Source organism: Pteropus vampyrus, unplaced genomic scaffold (assembly GCF_000151845.1).
Source record: "Pteropus vampyrus isolate Shadow unplaced genomic scaffold, Pvam_2.0 Scaffold185, whole genome shotgun sequence".
Taxonomy (NCBI): domain Eukaryota; kingdom Metazoa; phylum Chordata; class Mammalia; order Chiroptera; family Pteropodidae; genus Pteropus; species Pteropus vampyrus.
Window position 1 is genome coordinate 1,561,791 of NW_011888966.1, and position 18,140 is coordinate 1,579,930.

Below are 18,140 nucleotides of genomic sequence, written 5' to 3' on the forward strand. Positions count from 1 at the left end.
AACTGGTACAGCTGTGATCTCTCCAGGTCAAGTGTTTTTCTAGATTTCAGAGACTCTCAGGTGTCTCTGACAACGCTCGAGTCTGAGCACCCCTATATTCTCTGGTCTCCCAGTCCTAGCAGGATGAGGAGGACCAGGTACAGGAAGAACTGCAGGATGTCACCAACTCATCTAAGGATTTGGTGTCCTCTGAGCAGAAGTCAGCACTCCATTGTCCTTCTTCCAAGCTCCATACCTGGAGACCCCCAGAGCCAGAACCTGGACTGCCTGGGTTCAAATCCTGATTCCATCCTTACAAGCTATGGGACTTGGAGCCAATTGACTCAACTACTTTATTTCCTGGGCTGTAGAATGGGGTTAATCACAGGGCCTACCCCCTAGGGTAATCGTGATGTTCAGGCTACTACAAAGCACTTATAGTGTACCACACAGCGAGCATCCCATAAAAGATCCCATAAAAGCCATTATCCCTATTACTGTCCTCACTCTTTCCTCTCTTACTATCCAATCACACTTATCTGGGTTTTTGCTCCCTCGTCCGTCTGAGGGCTTTGGGGGACTGTTGGCCACTGGCCACAGTCACCCTCGCTTTGGGGGCTGCTCTCAAGCAGAGTTTCTGTACTCCAGTCAACTGTACTTTACTGCTTCCATACTTTCTTTTTCTTACTATTATTACTTCATGTTTCAAAAATCAACTCACTTAGAAAAATTGAAAAACACTTACTTCAAAAGGAAAATGTATACCACAACGATACATACATGACTCGATACGTTAGATTGTTTTTTTCTAACACATAGTAAATACATAACCCCTACGAGAGAAGGAAGGAGCCAAAGCGAGGCTCTCTGTGGACGAGCAAGACACAGGGTTGGTGCTGGGGCCCTTCCAGGCCCGGGGATGTCAGTGATGGGGGCCTGCCAGGAGGTCCGGGGACGCAGACGCCGAAGGCAAGACCGCCCCTACCTTTGGTGTCTTCGTCCTCAATGGTGGTGTTGGTGCTCTCCGAAGATTCCTGCCAGAGAGAACACGGGAGGTGGTGAGGCCGGCCCGGCCAGCAGGAGAGGCACGGCCAGTGAGGGGCTGCCCCGGCTGCCTGATGCTGCGGCCCGGTTTCTGTAAGCCTCACCAGCTCTGCCATCCGGTTGCTACCCCGAAAACCCTGTCAGACTTCCAAGCCTAAGGAAGGGAAGGACCCAGCTAAGCAGGTGGCTGGTGGAGGGTGGGGAGTGGGCGTGGATGGAGGGATGGATGCGGAGAACCCTGGCCTTTCTGGAAGGGCTGGGAGGGGCTCCTGGGCTCTGTCTGCTTGAGGGAGGAAAGAGGGGGTGTGGAGGAGCAGAGAGACACATGGTGGCCACAGAATGGGGGAAGGAATACACACGTTGGCAGGAGAGGAAGAGAGAGAGAGAGAGAGAGAGAGGTCTGATATGAGAAATGCTGGGCTTTTCAGGGGAAGAAGAACCACACAACTGAGGGAGATAACGATGGAATCAGAAGAAAAGGGACGTGGGCCACCATACCACCATGGAACCTCTAGACAGAAGTAGGGGCTGGTGGTTCCTCTGCCACCGGCGGGCCCTGAGTAGCCTTGCTCAAGAAGGGCCTCTATGGCACCCACTGCTTTAGCCAAACAAACCCCCCCACCCCTCGCCGCACCTGGCACAAACCAAGCCCTGAGATGAGCTCCAGAGCAGAGGGCGGGAGAAGCGAGAAGCCGAGGGCTGGATGTGCAATAAGGTTCAAATCAACCTTCGTACCCAAGGGAGTTCTCAGGTCTACTGTCAGCTGCCGGTCTGGGCCGTGGGGTTGGAGGTGTCAACAGAAACACGCCAACAACACGCACACACAACACACATGTTGTCACACGAGGCACACGTACCAAGCACGCCCTGAGCACCCTCTCCCCGCCCCAGGTTCCCAGTGCAGCCTGCAGGAGGGAGGCAGGAGCGGGGGTCCGAGGCCCAGCATTTACCGGCGTTTGGGAGACGGCAGACACTCACCATTAACTGAACGCTGGAACTGGACTTTCTTTTCTGGAAAAACAAGGAGAAGAGATGGGACAGGAAAAGACACAGCGTGAAAACGGCAGGGAGCAGAGGAACGAACAACAGGGGAGGTTTGCGGGGAGGATGGGCCTCAGGGACCTCCTGTGGTCCTGTGCCAGCATGGCGTCAGGGCAAGGAGTCGGGGCCACCGGCAACAGCTGACCTGGTGGGGCCAGTCCTCTCTCAGCCTGAAGTTCTGGGCATCGTGCACAGCTGCCTGGGTCTCACAATCCAACCACCGAGCTCCAGGCCAAGCCTCCCTTGGACCAGGGCTCCCTCTATGCCGAGCTCTGATGGGGAAGCCAGCCCTGGGTCTCGGATGCCAGTCACCTAAGGCCTCCAGAATCTAAAGCTCTAGAAGGACAAAAGGGCGCTCAGGTCTGGGGATGAGCCCCAGTCTCTCCTCCTAGACGCCACAGGCCGAAAGGATCCCACTCCTTGGTCGAGCGTCATCGTCACTTAGGAAACTTGTGTCAAACATACATAACCAGGCCCCTCTGTGGAGTTTAGTAACTCACTCTATGATGGGGCCTGGGGATCTCTATTTTAAACAATATCTCCAAGGTATTTCAGAGCAAGACCACGTGTGGGAACCAGTCCTCTAAGTGGCCTTTGAAATCCTGCTTGCATCCACAGCTTCCCAGTGACTGGCCTATTCAGTTCCTTTATGCTGATAGAGAAACTGAGGCACAGCCAGACACACAGCAGAGCCCAGAATTTGAGTCTTTGGTTCCTGCCATTTTGCCTTTCTAGCTTTTGGGGGATTTGTAGCTTCCCCTGTATTACCGGCTGTGACCAAGGGAAAGAGAGAGGACAAGTGCAGATTATCTTCTCCTTCTCTCAGCTCTAAGCCAGGAGTCTTCGAGACTCACATTCACAGAAGGTTGCAGGTCAAGACTGACACTTGCATTACACAGATGAGAAACTGGGGCCCAGCGGTGGGCAGTGATCTGCCCAAGGTCTCTCAGCTGGCCGCTAGCAGAGCGGAGGCTGGACCCCCTGAGTGCAGGCTCTCTCCTCTGCCCGGGCCTCCAGGTACCCAGGGCCTAACCGCTATTCAAAGGCTCCTGCTTCCTGGACGCACTTACATCTAGGAGGCCAGGAGGATGCTCTCCTTGCTGCACTGTAGGGGCAGCAGACGAGGGACTTGAGATGCCCTCAGGGTAGACTCTGAGGGCCTTTAGGTCTAATCCTGGGCTTTCTGACTCCAAGATCCAGAAGCCTCTGAGTGCCAGGAGCCTGAGACTCTGTGCTCTCCATCCACAAACATGGCAGGGGTGGCTTACTGGGCATTTCCAGTATAAATGCTCAGGCCTTGCATCTGTTCCAGGAGGGCTGGACAGTGTGCCTTCCAAAGCCAGCAGCCTACAGTCATCTCTCCTCTCCTCTCCTCTCCCCTCTTCCATTCTCCGATTAGGGTCATTCTCATTCCTGGATGGAGCCAAGCCAGGCACAGCGTGTGTGAGAGGGACAGGCCCTCTCAGCTCAGCTATCAGCAGAAACCTGAGGAGTGGCCTGGGGGCCAGGAGGTTCCAGGCAGGACACAAGGAGGGAACACAGAGCAGAGACTATCAGATTCGGACATACAGTGACAGGATGGGACATGGGGGAGAGAGGTCACAACAGCACGAATGGGACACCAACAGGGGCAGTGAGTGGGGTTGAGGGGTGGGAGCAGTCAGCCCCTCTTCATAGAAGTAGAGGCCTCGGGGTGGCTGGGAGGGATGCATTGCTTCTTGGTAATAGAAAGACTCGATTTCCCTGAGTCATGAATGATAATAATACTAATAATAACCCCACACTGACCAACTTTGAGTTTAACTTACAAAGGGCTCTCACCGAAAGGAGAGTCACCTCTCTCAGAACTACACGGAGAAAAGCATCGTTCTAAGATTAGCAAGGGCGGTAGAAATGGAGTACGGTCAAAATTAGCCTCGAAAAGCCCTTAGAAGCCCATAAAGCACAGGGAACGTGTCGTATCTCCAACTCCAACCAGCCAGCTTTTCCTCCAGCGCTGGAACCAATCACCGCTTCTTCGGTTACGCCCCAGATGGAACCGCTGGCTTGTCTCTAGGGACCAAGCTGGGGGAAGAATCTGCGTTTCCCCACTCTGGCTGAATGTGTGTCTGTGAGAGGAGCACACGATGACTTCACCCGCAAACAACTCTGTTCTCCCATTGCACAGATGACAAAAGTGATGACCCAGGTCTCCCAGGGAGAAAACAGTGGGACCCAGACTCAAATCCACGGCTTCTTGACTTGAGGTCCAGTTTCTTTCATAGTGAAAACATGGCTGGACTCCCTGAGGGACATACTGCAGTCCAGGTGCCCCAAAGGCTGGGCAAGTCCCCTGGGTTACTCTTGTCTTCCAGCCGGACTTCCCGTTCTCCACCCCAAGGACAGGAAGGAGGCTAAGCTACAGAGAGACGATCGGGCCAGGAAACGTTCTTGAGCTTCTGTTCATCTCCACCCAGACCGCCCTGAGAAGTCATTTAGGATCTGTCCTGTGCTGTAGGAAGGAGCAGCACTTTCTTCAGCTGCGCCCACTGGAAAGCCCTGCCGTGGCCAGTGAGAGCCCCACCACGGGATATCCTCGCCCTCAGACAGTATCCGCCTGCTGGCCTTGCCCGGAGAAGAACCAGACTAGAGCTTTGTCCCAGGACCCCGCCTGAGGGAGGCCCTGACCTCACACCGAGTGGCTCTGAGTCAGCCTCTGCCAGGGCCACACCCGAGAGCCAAGCAGACCAGGACAGCCCTCCCTCTGTCCCCTCCTCCTCCGCTGACCTGGGCCACAGCCCACCAGCACCTGTGGCCTCTGCTCCACATCCCCAAATACGATTTTCTCCAGGGAGCCCAGCACCCCAGTGTCTACACACTAGGGCCAGAGATTGCCCCGGCTGCTCCACACCAGGCCGATCCCGCATTGCACGTCCCCCCATTACCCTTTAAAACTGGGGAGGGGATCTACTCATGGATAACCCAAAACAGCAGGTGAGCCAAAACTCAATTCTGAATTCCATTATAGGATTTGGGACATGTGTGTGTGTTAACTTTAGAAATTGGGTTAGCTTTAGATCTGTGGATTACCAAATATTTCCTTGCACAAACTTCGTTTTCAAGAGAAATCTCACCCAAAAGTTCAATACATAAAACAGAAAAGATAACACTGACCAGTACCTCATGCGCAGGTGCCATGTACAGTCCTAAGCCCTCAACATACATGACCTTGGCTTATCCTCACAAACTGCCTTGTGAGGCGGGAACACCTTTACCCCCATTTCTTGAAGGAGGAAACACAGGCCCAGGGGATTCTAATAACCAGCCAAAGTCTGCTGCTGCTAAGCCCACCCAGGGTTTCTTAACCACGGGGCTGGCCGTTCATGGAGATGTTCTGATTGAAGCGAGCACGAGAAGCCCAGAGCTTTTCTGCTTGATCCCCACTCACCCTAGGTGCTGCCAGAACCTTTGGGTTCCAAGGAATTCACTTTGAAAACCACTGACTGTGGCTGATAACCAAATAATTATGCATTCCAGCATGAGAAGGGAAAATGATTATATAGGGCTTTGTTGCCTTTTTTTTTTTTTTGCTTGTCTGTTTTTAAAGTGAAATCCTGGCCTAGACACCCAGCCCAGATCTTCTCCCATGTAACCCCCCGAAAGACCAAAGCCAGTGGCCTGAGACCGTAAATGCCGCTACAAACAAAGCCATGAAGCCACCAGCCCACCTGTGTTTGGACACTGGCCCACATCTTCCAATGTCCTGGGCACAGCCCAGCCCTGGGGCCCTGGGCAGACAGGGCTCTGAGCCCAGAGAAAGGCAGGATCTCAAGAGAGAACCCACAAGGCGAGCCAGTGGCAGGGAGAAGGGGGTTGCAGAAAGCGGGGATCAGGCCCCAGAGAGCAGAGGGAGAAGAGAGAGGAGGGGAGGAGGGGTCAGCGTGGTGTGGAGGGAAGTAGCTCGGGCATCGGGCATGGGGCTGGGAGCAGAGGGCAGGCCTGGTTCAGGGGGAGGAGGGGATGCTTGGCACTGACCCAACAGGCCTTGGTAGGAAGGGGGTACCTCTGGACCCCAAAGCCGAGAGGAATGGCTGTTCATCCTCCACAGGCTTTGTGGATTGGACAGGGGTGTACTTAGGGCAGGGGCTCATTCCAGCCAGCCCACACTCTCTAAAGGGGAGGTCACCCCTCAGGATCATCTCTGTCCCACCCTGGTACCCTCTTGCCCACCAGTCCTCCAGCCCCAGAGAACCCGAGGAGCAGCCTTCAGATCTGCCCCTTTCCCTGTGCCCACCCAAACCCCAGACCACCTGCCTCTCTCACCCACTTCCAACTTCCCCACCCCCTGCCTCGCCTGCTTCCACCAGTCCTGGCAAGAAGGTGGCCACCGAAGCCCAGGTCTCCGGGTCTGGGGCCGGCGGGCTGCAGGAGTGGCCACGTCTGCCCCAGCCCTGAAAGCCAGGCCCACTGGCAGAAACGCTGCCGGAGGCCGGCCCTGGTGGGCCCCAGGGGGCTTACCTTCACACCATCATTCTTCTTGTTCCCGCCACTCTTCCCTCCTACGGAGGAGAGAAAGTAGAGGGTTAGCAACACCAAGCAGGGCACCAGGGCCCACAGGGCAAGGAAGAGCAGCATCCACGGGCAGCCGCACGGTGGGGATCCGGCTCAGCGATCTGGGGGACACCTCCGCCTCTCCTCCCTCCGCGGGAGCCGGACTGCCGGCAGCCCACTAGGTGGCCTGGGCTCCCCAGTTCTCGGCGATCTCCAGTGGGTCGAGGGACGTATTCAGTGTGTCCTAAGACCCTGGGGTTGCTGTTTCAGCCTGGGGATTCCCTCTGGATCCTGGTCACCACCCGTGCTGGTGGTGGCCAACCCGGAGGCCCAGCTGCCCGGCCCAGGGCTGGATGCTCCCTCCCCAGCAGGGCCGCTCTAATTTTAGCCCCATGCTGCTGTGGAGGTCATGTGTCAGCCCTGCCTACTCACTCTGGACAGCTGCGAGTCGAGTTTTGCCAGTGACAAGAAGCAGATGCCCCGCTCTGGGGCTCACCCACCCATGCCAGAGCACCCATTCCCAGCAGAGGCCTTCCCACTCTCAAACTATGGATCCCCAGGCTGGGGCTGGCTGAGTTCCTGGTGGCCAGAAAAAGCAGAGTGACAGCTCTCAGGGAGGCCCCACCTCTGCCCTGCCCAGCTTGGTATCCAGGTGCTCAGATCTCAAGCAAATGCTTTTAGTTAAACGAGACAGGGTATCTATAAAGTGCTTGACATAGCACTTGACCTCTATGCGATAGATGCTCAGTAAATGGTAGCCACTACCAGTCTTCCTCCTGGTTGCCTGAAGAGGGTGAGCCGAAGACGAGGGGCGGTACAGGACATTGTAGCTCCTGAGGCTCTGAAGAACAGGGCTCATGGCCGGTCCAACCTCCCAGTCACCCTCACATTTCCAATGACCCCTTCCTGGCTCTCGCCCAAAGTTTCCTTCTTGCAAAGCAAGTGTAGGGGTGGGCATCTCTGGATCCAAAGCCAGGGGAGGGCTGTCCATCCTCCACAGGCGCTGTGGGATGGACTAAGATGTACAGTAGAGTGGGGGGGGGGGAATACTTGCCCCTCAAGTCTCAAGGGGACCCCTCTCAGCTCCAGCCCACTATTGCAGGACTGTGGGTCCCATGAGGCCACATAGTCTGATTTTCAAAAGAAGACAGAAATCGGCGCTTTTTCATGCAATCTCATGATGTTTAAGTGCTGGAAACTCTTTTCAAAAAAAGTTTTTAAAACAGCACCGCCCCCCACCCCCACCCCAAGCACATCTAGAGACTGGAACTGACCCACGGGCACCATTTTGGAAGTTTCAGACTAGAGTTCTCCAGGGGCACTTCAGTTGTTAAAAAAAGACTCTGACTATCTGGGTGGCTCATGTTTCAGTGTAAGGAGCTGCGGGATCCTTGTCTGAGGAGAGAGCAGGAAGGCAGTTCAAGGTGGTGGCAAAAGCCCAGATCTGAAGTTCCAGAGTTTTGCCACCCTGGCTCTCATTCTCTCAGCTGGTTAGATGGGCAGGCGGACCCTCTCAGACAAGCCGGGGCTGTAGCTTCCCAGAGCCGACCCCTTGCTGCGGAGCCGGCTCCATGTCCACAGCAGCCCTCTCTGGCTGGCACCAAGCCCAGGCAGAGGGCCCCTCGGGTGAGTTTTGCTATATCTGCTCAGCTGCCCTGTCCAGGCTCCCCAGAGAGAAGCCTCTGGCAGCGCTGGCCCCAGCACTGTCCAGCGTGCCAGGGGACCTTCTTGCTAAGCCCTGACACTAATTCCTTCCCCTTCCCTCTTTGGGGCCACCTGCCACAAGTCATTGGGCACTCCCTGCCCAAACCAGCCTGGCTTTGGCCAAGGCCAAAAACTCCTGCCCTGGACTCTCTGGTGACCCACCCTGGTTAAGGGTGACTGCGCCAGGGTTGATCAAACCTGAGCTGAACACAGGCTCTGCCTCCCCTGGCCGTGAGACTTCAGTTTCCTCCTTTTAGAAACAAAGATGGCAATGGCCTCCACTGCCTTGTCACAAGAGTCACCTGAGCGAAGGCACAGGAACTGCTTAGCGCAGGGGTCCAGTGATGGTGGGGAACAGGAATATTGCTACTCCCTGGGCCTGGCTCAGTCCCTCATGGACCTGCACTCCAACATTCAAGAGGCCTTTCCCTCTGCCTGGCACAGCCTGAGACCCCCAGCACTGCTGTGAGGTTGGGGAGACACACTAAACCTCTGACCCTTCCTGGTGGGTCCTTGGCTTGATGACCTTTGACCTTTTCCAGTCCTGGATGAAGGTTTGCATCAGGTGAGCTAAGCCCCCAGTTATGGGGTCCCCTATAGCCTCCGCTCTCCCTAAGCCCCCTGGCCTGAGGGTATCCAGGTAGCCGACATGGCAATGTCCTCACGTCCTGCAGGATGTATGTGGGACTTTGAGGTCCTGTCACCTACCAGAGAAGTTCCTGGTGGCTAACATCGTGGTGAGGATGGCTCCCTGCAACAGATAAGAGGAGGGGGTATGGGGGAGAAGGAGGTGAGGGGGGAGAAGAGAGACAGAGAGCCGGGAGGGGAGAGGGGATGGAGAGGCAGGTGCTCCATTCAGGCACAAAGCCAAAGCCTTCTGCCCCTTCATTTGTCCCCAACCCCGCAGCCCTGAGACAAACCCCCACCTCTCTGGAGGAATCAGGGTGAGCTAGACCTTAGCTGGCACTGCTCCGGGGACAAGGCCATCCTAGGAGCAGATATTAATAGGTCCCACTGGCAGGCCGGAGCTGGTGATGGGCTCAGGGACACCTGTCAGTGGGGGCTCCTAAAGGCCAAGGAAGTTTCCTGCCTGGGCAAGGACAGTAGGCTCTGCACCCTTGGGTTCCTCCCCTGTCCACCCTTTACCCAGGGCACTCAGCACCTCACCCAGTACCACTTTATCCCTCTGTGACCCCTGGGCTTGGAACCCCGAGGATTAATATGGAAAAACTCTCTTCTGTCAATGAGAGGGCTGAGGACAATGGCCCTTCTGGTTCTGACACTGTCTGATTTGGACACTCTGTGTCTGACAGTTTGTAATTTTAAGAATTTCTTATTTTGACATTTTGAGACTTCTTCTCTGACAGCTTCCACTGGAGGCTGGAGGTGAGACTCAGTTTTCTTGACATCATGTTGGCTTCTACCCCCTTGGCTCACGTTCCCATTCTGAGCCACCAAGCTATCATTGGTGAGGAGGTTCCCAATGAGCTGGGGCCTCAGCATCCGGCACCCAGCATACTGATGGCTTCTGTGTTCTGACCAGCTGGGGACTCCTTGGTCACTCTTTGTACTTGGTCAAGGGGTCCCCGGCAAGATCTAGGTGAGGAGCTATCGGGGTCCTAAGAACACATAGGACCTGCAGAGAGGCTGGCAGCTCAGGGCCACCTGGGTCCCACTGTAGCTTCATCAGGGCCACGACCCCTGTCCAAGTCTCCCGGCCATTCCTCTCCAGGGTTCAGCAGCTGGGGCTTCACTTCCATCACGGCCTCCTGCCCAGTCACAAGTCATCTCCAAAACCTCTCTCCAGCCATACTGAAACACCGCAGTCCCCCTAAGGGGTCAAGGTCATGCTTCCAAACTTCCACACAAGCTTTTCTCCGTTTGGAACATCTGCCCGCTCTGACTCTACAATGCTAAAGCCTGCTTATCTTTCGAGGTCTCAGCTTAAATGTCACTTGCCCAGAAAAGCGTCCTTGGTCTTCTCAGACCTGATTCGTAGCCCTGCTTTGTATGCTTACAGCCTCGGGGCAGGCAGTCCCAGCACTCACCACTGTCCCATAATGTCCCCTTACGAGTCTGTCCTCTCCACTGCTCACTGCCAGACAGCAAGTGTTCAACAAATGCTTGTTGACTCAGTGAAGGAAAGAATTAGTGAGTGGGTCTCTTGGCCGCTGTGGAGACCTAGGTCAAGCTACTCCCATGTCCGGGGGCATGGAGGGTGAGGACCTGTTACCTTCAGTTTTCTCCTGGCATTGAACTTCTTCAGGCAGTCCACGGTCTCCTGTCTGTGCATGCAGGAGGCCACAGTGGACCGGTGCTGGAGGAGGTGGGAGAGAGGTCTGTGAGTGGAAGGTAGGCCAAACCAAGGGCCCCTGAGCAGGGTGTCTTATGGATATGGTTGGCATCTTGGGGGAACAATTCTTTGTTCTAGGGGATGTTGTAAACATTTCAGGTGCTTAGCATCCTGGGCACCAGACATGCAATGCCGGTAGCATCCCCAGTCCTGATGCCCACCTCCCATTTCCACTTTCCCTCTAAGAACCACGGCAGGGTGAGTGTCTCTTGGATTAAGCTTTCTTGTGCCTAGGTTGGGCCTGAGAGGACAGGGATAGGAACGGGACTCTGTGAGAGCCTTAACCCCGAGGTCTGGAGGGGTTCCTAGGGAGGGGCTTGCTGAGGAAAGCTCACCGAGATCCAGGGATGCTTGAGGGCCTCAGCGGCCGTGATGCGTTTGGATGGGTTGATGGTCAGCATCTTATTGATCAGATCCTTGGCTTCCGGGGTGACAGTGTCCCACTCTGGTGACGGGAACTGAAAGGGGCAGAGGGGCCAGGTTTGCCCAGCCTACCCCAGGCCACCCCTGCGATCCCCCAGCCCCTGACTGGCAGGGGATCAGGCAGGGGTCCTACTGCCCATCTACTCGGGCATCCACAACCAGGAAGAGTTGGGGCAGGGTCTCCTGACCTCCAGAAAAACCAGAACGATGGCCAGAGGGAAGGAGGCCTTCCTCTGCTATTCTGAGAGCAGCCTGCCAGTGGTTATAGCCCAGACTTCAAAATCGGAAGGCTGGGTTTAAGTCCTGGGTCGGCTTCCTGGACTGTGTGACCTTGGGTGAGTCACATAACCCCTCAGACTGTTCCTAGAGGTGTTATAAAGATTAAATATGATATAAAACACATGACACATAGCTTGACAGAAGTTAGCCATGTAGAAAAGCAGTATATCTTGATAGTTAGAAACATATACACTAGAGCCAGACCACCTGGGTTCAAATCCCAGCTCTACCATTTCTTAATTTTGTGATCTGGGCAGTTAAATTTAATCTCCTTGTGCCTCAGCTTCCCCATCTATAAAACAGGAATAATAATAGTATCTATGTCATAGATTGGTGTGAAAATTAACTGTAGTAATACATAGAAAGCATTTAGAAGAGTGCTATATAAGTGTTAGCTATTATTTGTGTGTATATGTATAGAGGTGGAGCCTGCTCCCCCACCTCTCACCCCACTTTGCTGCTACTTCTGCCCTCTGGGGCCCCATGACTTAAACTCCATCACTTAGAGTCCCCAATCATTAGGCAAAGCAAGCTCATCTCCTGGCCCCAGTCAGTCCTCAAGCTCCACCTGCCATTCACCCCCTAGAGAGTGGCAGGGATGCTAAATGGGCTGGGAGGGCAGGAGGGTGATGTCCTCATGTCCCAGCCTCCCTGGGCGTTGGCTTTTACTGGGAGAGGCCCGGGGGATGGCAGGGAGGCTGGAGAGAGGAGAGACACTCACATCATAGGCGCCAGCTTTGATCTGCTGGTACAGGCGGTGCTGGTCTTCATCCCAGAATGGGGGATACCCAACTAGCAGGATGTACAGGATGACCCCTGCGGAGAGCACCAGGAGAAACTTCGGCCCCTTGTGAGGAGCAATGGTGGGGGCGGGGTGATGAGAAAGGAGAGAGAGCACCGGAGGTGCAGCAGCCAGGGGGACATAGGGGCCTTTGGACGGACTCACCACAGGCCCACAGGTCCACAGGCTTCCCATACGGGTCCTTCCGCAGCACTTCTGGGGAGAGGTATCCAGGTGTCCCTGCGAACCCTGCTCCCCAGACACACAGACAGGCAGACACACACACAGAGGGTGGCACGTAAGTAACAAGGAGCAAGATCCTGCTGGAAGAAGGATAAGGGTTTCCCTGGAGACGGCCAAAACACCCTCTGCCCCCAGAGCCGGCCAAGGGCAGGCAGCCCTGCCCTGGCAAGCCAGCAACACCTCTAGACTAGGATGGATAAGTAAATAGTACACTTGTCACCACCCCCACTCCAGAGCATACGGCAGAAGTCATTGATCAATCTCAGAGCCCTTCCCACGGGGTCCTGACTCAGCATCATAAACTTCTAGCACAATCCTCCCAGCAGCTACTACCAGTCAATGGCTACTGGCACTCGAGATGAAATGTCCTTGCCATGTCAACTCCAAGCTGACTGAACCCTTGCCCACTCTCCTGCTTCTTCTAGGAGCTGGTCCTGGGATGGCAGGAGACCTATCCCTGGCTCTCGCTTTGCCCTAAGTCCCTTGGGTCGGTCTCTTTTCCTTCTAGGCCTCAGTTCCCTCATCTGTTAAATGAGGGATTAGAGATTTCATGTTAAACACCTCCCAGCATTGTTGGGAGGATCCATGGAAATAAGAGACACTCAAAAATACCTTAGCAAGAATAGTTCCTATTCATCGATTGTGTGTGCTAAGCAGGGATGAGCACTTTCTCCGCCTGATCTCCTTTAAGTCTCACACATCCCTGAGAAACATCCTATTATTATCCCCATTTGACAGATGAGAATCCGAAGGCTCAGAGGTGAAATGACGCCCAGTCACACACCTCCTAAGTAGCAGAGGCAGCATTTGAACCCAGAGCTTGGTCTCTTAACCACGGATGAGTATTGCCCACTAAAAAGTATCCTTAGATAGTTGAAAGGACTCAATCAGGCCAAAATCTCAGAGCGCACTGGATCATCTGAGTTTAAATCCTAGCTCCACCCCTTTTACTCTCCCTTGGCCTTTTCCAGGTTTCTTAGCCTCCGTTCCTCATCTATAAAATCAGGATAGCAACCTCCAGCATCCGGCAGTTGAGGGAACTCATGGAAGCCTCTAGCCAACAGTGATGGTGTATGCACACGTGAAGAAGCCATGTACGGTTTTAATAGTTTTAATGATAACCATGCCTCTGCACCTGACCCCCAGGGAGATGAGCAATACCCACGGACCCAGCGGCTGGGTGGGAAGGAACCTCTGCTCCCTGAGCCCTGGCTGGTGTAATATCATCTCCAACCTGCCCCTGTTTGGGCAGAGGAGAAGGCTTCTAGAGGCCAGCGCGTCAACACAAGCCTAGCCCCCAACATCTCTGCCCCCACTCACCGAACCATGCCTGCTGCTCCCCCTCCACCTCTATGGCCAGGCCAAAGTCTGCCAGCTTCACTGCAGCGCCCTTGAGCTTGGAGGCCAGCAGCAGATTCTCCGGCTTCCCGGGACCAGAAAGAAGAAGGGAAAGCGGGGAGGAAAGGACCAGAGGACGGTGAGCAAATTCAGAACCTCACCTCCAGGGGCTGGGCTTGTAAGTGGAAGAGCTGGACAATCCAGAGGTGCCCTGTCCCCACCTCCAGCTCCAACCACAGGACCCTGAGCTTCAGTGCCCAGAGAGGGGACGACCCCACTGCAAGTCCTCTGTCTTCTGCAATAGGAAGACCCTTCTTCCACCAGCCATTCCCTTCTTTCCCTCCCCTCAGGGCGGGTGGAGTGGGGGATAGCCACCACACAGTAAGGAAGAAAAAGCAATATTTACCGTGTCCCCACTATGTGCTAGCCACTAGGCTAAGGGTTTTGCATATATCACCTCATTTGTCATCTCAACAACTCTTCAAATGGGTATTATTATCCCCATTCTCTACCGTGGCTTTCTTATAGCCCCTGAAATAGTCACGCTTATTCCCACCACGGGGCCTTTGCACTTCCTGTCCTCCCTGCCTAATTTGCTCTTCCTCTGAGCTTCACAGGGCTGGCTCCTTCTCTTTATCTGGTCCTCACCTTCATGTCACTCCCTCCAAGAAGCCCTCCATGCCTACTCTATATAAGGAGAAGTCCTTAGGTATCCTTTATCTTAGCTCCTTGTTTTTACCTTCATAGATCTCATCACGACTTTTAATGTTTTCCCCCATCTACGGGCTCGTTCATTATCTGTCATCCCTGTAGAATGTTACTAATCTGTTCTGTCTACCACTATATCACCAGCACCTAAGAGAGTGTGTCGTATATAGCAGGCACTTAATAAGTATTTATCATATGTAGAAAGAGGAGGAAACCGAGGCTCAGATAGTTAAGTGACCAGACAAAGATCACAGAACTGGTAACAGAGCCAGAATCGAGGCAAAGTCTGGCTTCTGAGCCATGCTCTTAACCACTCTAGGCTGAACGACAGGGGGCCTCAGACATGCCACCTGGCTTCTGGGGCTTGGAAGATGCTGTCTTCTGCTGGGTCTGGAGGACAGGAAGTGCCTCTCCACAGGGCAGAGGGGAGTTAAGAGTATGGACTCCCCAGTGAGACAGCCCCAGCTTCCGATCCGTGCTGCCACTTCTACACTGTGGAATTTGGATAAATTATTTCACCTCTCTGAGCTTTAGTTTCCTCCCAGAAAAATGGGGATAATGCCTACTCCATGGGGTGGCAGACGGATTAATTGCAATAATCCATGTAAAGCATTTCAAGTGGCCTACAGCAAGTGCCTGATAAGTATCGGCACTCATATTTTCTGCTCGGGAAGGAGGTGGGGCTCCAGTCTGGCTTCCTCTGACCCCCTTCCCCAGTTGGACTTCCAAGAGGGTCCCACATCTGATCCTTCACCTCCTAAACAAATATAGCTCATTAAGGCCTCTTTTGTCCTCTGGGGACTGTGTTCCCAACATGTCCCGGGTCTCCGTAGCCGTCCTGCCCTGATTTGATGAATGTGCCCCTAATTATTCTATCCAGAGTGGCCTAAATTTGTGCTGCCTCTCCTCCCCCCTCCTCCAGTGCAGGGGCTGTGGCTATAATGGGAACAAACCCTCCGGGAGAGCCGACCTGCTGTCTGGCCAGAGACCTTCTTGCCTGCAGGTCTAGACTGAGCTACAGGGAGCTCACATGGGCTCAGATGAGGAGCCACAGACTGTTTGTGACAGTCAGAGGTGGGCAGGGGTTCTGGTCAGAGCATTTCACCCCAAAGAGGGCCCTGGATCCACGGGAGGGTGCCTAGGGAAGGTGAGGAGGGTCTGAAAGTACTATCTCAGGTGAGAATGGGGGAGAAGAGCCTGCAGAAAACTTAAGAGCTACCACAAAGTCAACCAAGTGCCTCCAGGACTTCTCTGAGCTAGAGGCTTGATCTGTGTGTCCCCAAAGGTTAGAAATGGGCTCATGGGAAAACCCCATAGCAAAGAAGATTGAAGGAGCATTTCCTAGCGGTGCAGGGGGCTACCCCGTAAGAAGTGAGTTCATAGTCGCTGAAGACCAAAAAGTAGAGGTTTGATGCACACCCAGCAGAGTGACCTAGAAGGAGCTACTGCAGAAGCAGGCTTTTTTGACGCCAGACCAGGGGCTGGGATCTGGGGTCAGATGCCAGGGTTCTAGTTTTAGCTCAGACACGGCCAAGCTGCATGTTCTAGGGCAAATCCCTCAGACTCTTTAGGCCTTAGTTTCCTGCTCTCTGCAAAAGAGGGTGATGTTATGAGCTACGAGCCGCTGAGGCCATGAGGCCCAGCAGAGGAAAGCCACAAAGTTTGTGCTGACTGGGAAAGGCTGTGCCGCTGGTGCCAACCCTATGCTCCACATCTGCTTGTCCTGTCCATCTCCTTCTTCGGGTGGGAGGAGGGAGCACTCCGAGGGCCCCAAGGCCTGTTTTTCTTCTCCCCCTGCCCCCCACCAGCCAGAGATTTGGAAACAAAAATAACAACATGCCTATGTACCAGGTACTATGCTATCCTTTGACATCCTCATCAACCTGTGCAGGGGTTGCCATGGCGACCTCACAGTAAAGAAGCTGCCACTGTGCAGCTAGAAAGTGGCCCAGCTGGGTTCTGGACTCCATCATAGCCAGTCTTGGCAGTCTAACTGCATCTCACCTCGCCTGGCACAAAGCATACGGGCTGGGAGTTGGGAGGCCTGGGTCCCGAGCCCAGATGCTCAACCTCCCTGTGCCTAGTTTCCTTATCTGAACAGTGGGAGAAATATTCCCTGCGCAGCTCAATGAGGGGAAGTGAAAGGGATTCCCGTAATGCCCCTGGCTCCGCAGGTGGAGGGAAGGGCAGGGGCCGAAGGGCAGGCTCCCTTGGTGAGCTGTACCCTCGGGCTGGTCGCTCACCTTAAGGTCCCGGTGCACCACCCCCATCTGGTGGCAATGCAGCACGGCCTCCAGGATCTGCTGGATGCAGTGACTGGGGAGAGAAAGGAAATGGTCACTGTGTGAGGATGGGCCTTCCCTGGGAAGCTGGCAGGAGAGAGGCCCTGCCCCTGGGCACCATGGCCAGGCCACACCTGAAACTCACCTGGCATCGGCCTCACTGTAATACTCCCGGGCCACGATGTCTTCAAATAGCTCCCCACCGGTGACCCTGGGGAGACAGGCACCACCGAGTCACTTTTCTACAGAGGCCCTAGGAGCCACCTTTTCTGGAGGAGTCTCCAGGAAGCTAAGAGTGGGGCTCAGGGACCTCAGAACCTCAGGCCCAAAGGGAGGGGCCCCAGGGCTCACAGGGGTACCCACTGCTACAGCCCCCTTCCTGGTTTCCAACCTCATTTTTCCACTAAGTCCTCACCCCTCCATCCCAGCCCTTCTCTCCCCACCGGCCCAGGCTGGAGTTAAGACGTGGGGCGCGGGACCCTCAGAACACATCACTAAGATTCATTCTCTCCTGAAAGCCCACGGACTGGATTTTGTTTTGTTTTTAATAGACTTTCTTTTTGGAGTAGCTTAGGTTCACAGCAAAATCGAACAGAAGCGCGGAGATCTCCCACGTGCCCCTTGCCCAGCACACATGCATGTTCATCCATTATCAACATCTAGGGCTGTCCTTCCAGATGAGACCAGTGCGTCACGAGCTCCTCTGCCAAAACTGGAGGCCACCGAGGCCTATCATTTCATTATTGTTTTTCATTCAATCATCTGGCTTTAAAAACTTCAAAATTATTCTAAAAGGAAACTTTATCTCAGCAGTGGCCGCAAATAGAAACTAAACTAAATAGATGAAGACTGTGTGTTGGCATTTCAGGAACACTGCTCTGCTTGGGTGGCAAGCCTACCACGTCTGGGAGACTGTGTCACAAGGGGGAGTTCACCTCAGCCTGGCGGCATTTGGGATCCCTCAGGCCAAGTGGCCCAGTGAGGTCATCCCTGCTCAGGCTGCCCCAATACCCTCTGTATGTCCCAGGGAGGGCCCAAACTCACAGGTCGAAGATCAGGTAATGGTTGCTGTCGTGGAGTCGGACTGTGGGAGGGGCCGAGACAGCCAGTTACACCAGGATGTACTGCTCCCCAGCACACCCTCCTTCTCAACCCCCAATAACCAACATTGCAATTTCTCATACAGTCAAGTGAGCACAAGCTAGGTGCCAGGTGCTTTGACAAATGCAGGTGAGCAGGGCCTCTCAGACTTCGAGCGTCGCCAAAAGAGGACTGGATTTAAAGACACTCATTCTGGTCAAAGTGTGATCCCCTCCCCTCTCCAACCCTCGGTTTCCTGGCTGAGCAGGCTAGCATCATAGAATGAGCCTGTGGCTCAAATCTCTGCCCCTTGCTAGCTGCGTGACTTTGGGCAAGTTACTACACCTTTCTGAGC

General features: G+C 54.5%; 1 protein-coding gene across 1 annotated transcript in view; it reads right to left on the minus strand.

Moving 5' to 3' along the window:
- Positions 1-17,765, minus strand: part of CAMK2A (calcium/calmodulin dependent protein kinase II alpha) — a 36,169-nt gene extending 18,404 nt beyond the window's left edge. Inside the window, exons 1-12 of the mRNA XM_023537312.1 lie at positions 17,750-17,765; positions 16,851-16,916; positions 16,667-16,739; positions 13,698-13,800; positions 12,300-12,383; positions 12,075-12,169; positions 10,987-11,109; positions 10,532-10,615; positions 9,007-9,049; positions 6,562-6,602; positions 2,002-2,034; positions 965-1,013 (exon numbers count right to left, since the gene is read on the minus strand). Of these exons, the coding sequence (XP_023393080.1) occupies positions 965-1,013; positions 2,002-2,034; positions 6,562-6,602; positions 9,007-9,049; positions 10,532-10,615; positions 10,987-11,109; positions 12,075-12,169; positions 12,300-12,383; positions 13,698-13,800; positions 16,667-16,693 (682 nt within the window). The 5' untranslated portion in view covers positions 16,694-16,739; positions 16,851-16,916; positions 17,750-17,765. The remainder of the gene's footprint in view (positions 1-964; positions 1,014-2,001; positions 2,035-6,561; positions 6,603-9,006; positions 9,050-10,531; positions 10,616-10,986; positions 11,110-12,074; positions 12,170-12,299; positions 12,384-13,697; positions 13,801-16,666; positions 16,740-16,850; positions 16,917-17,749) is intronic.
- Positions 17,766-18,140: the final 375 nt, after the last annotated feature.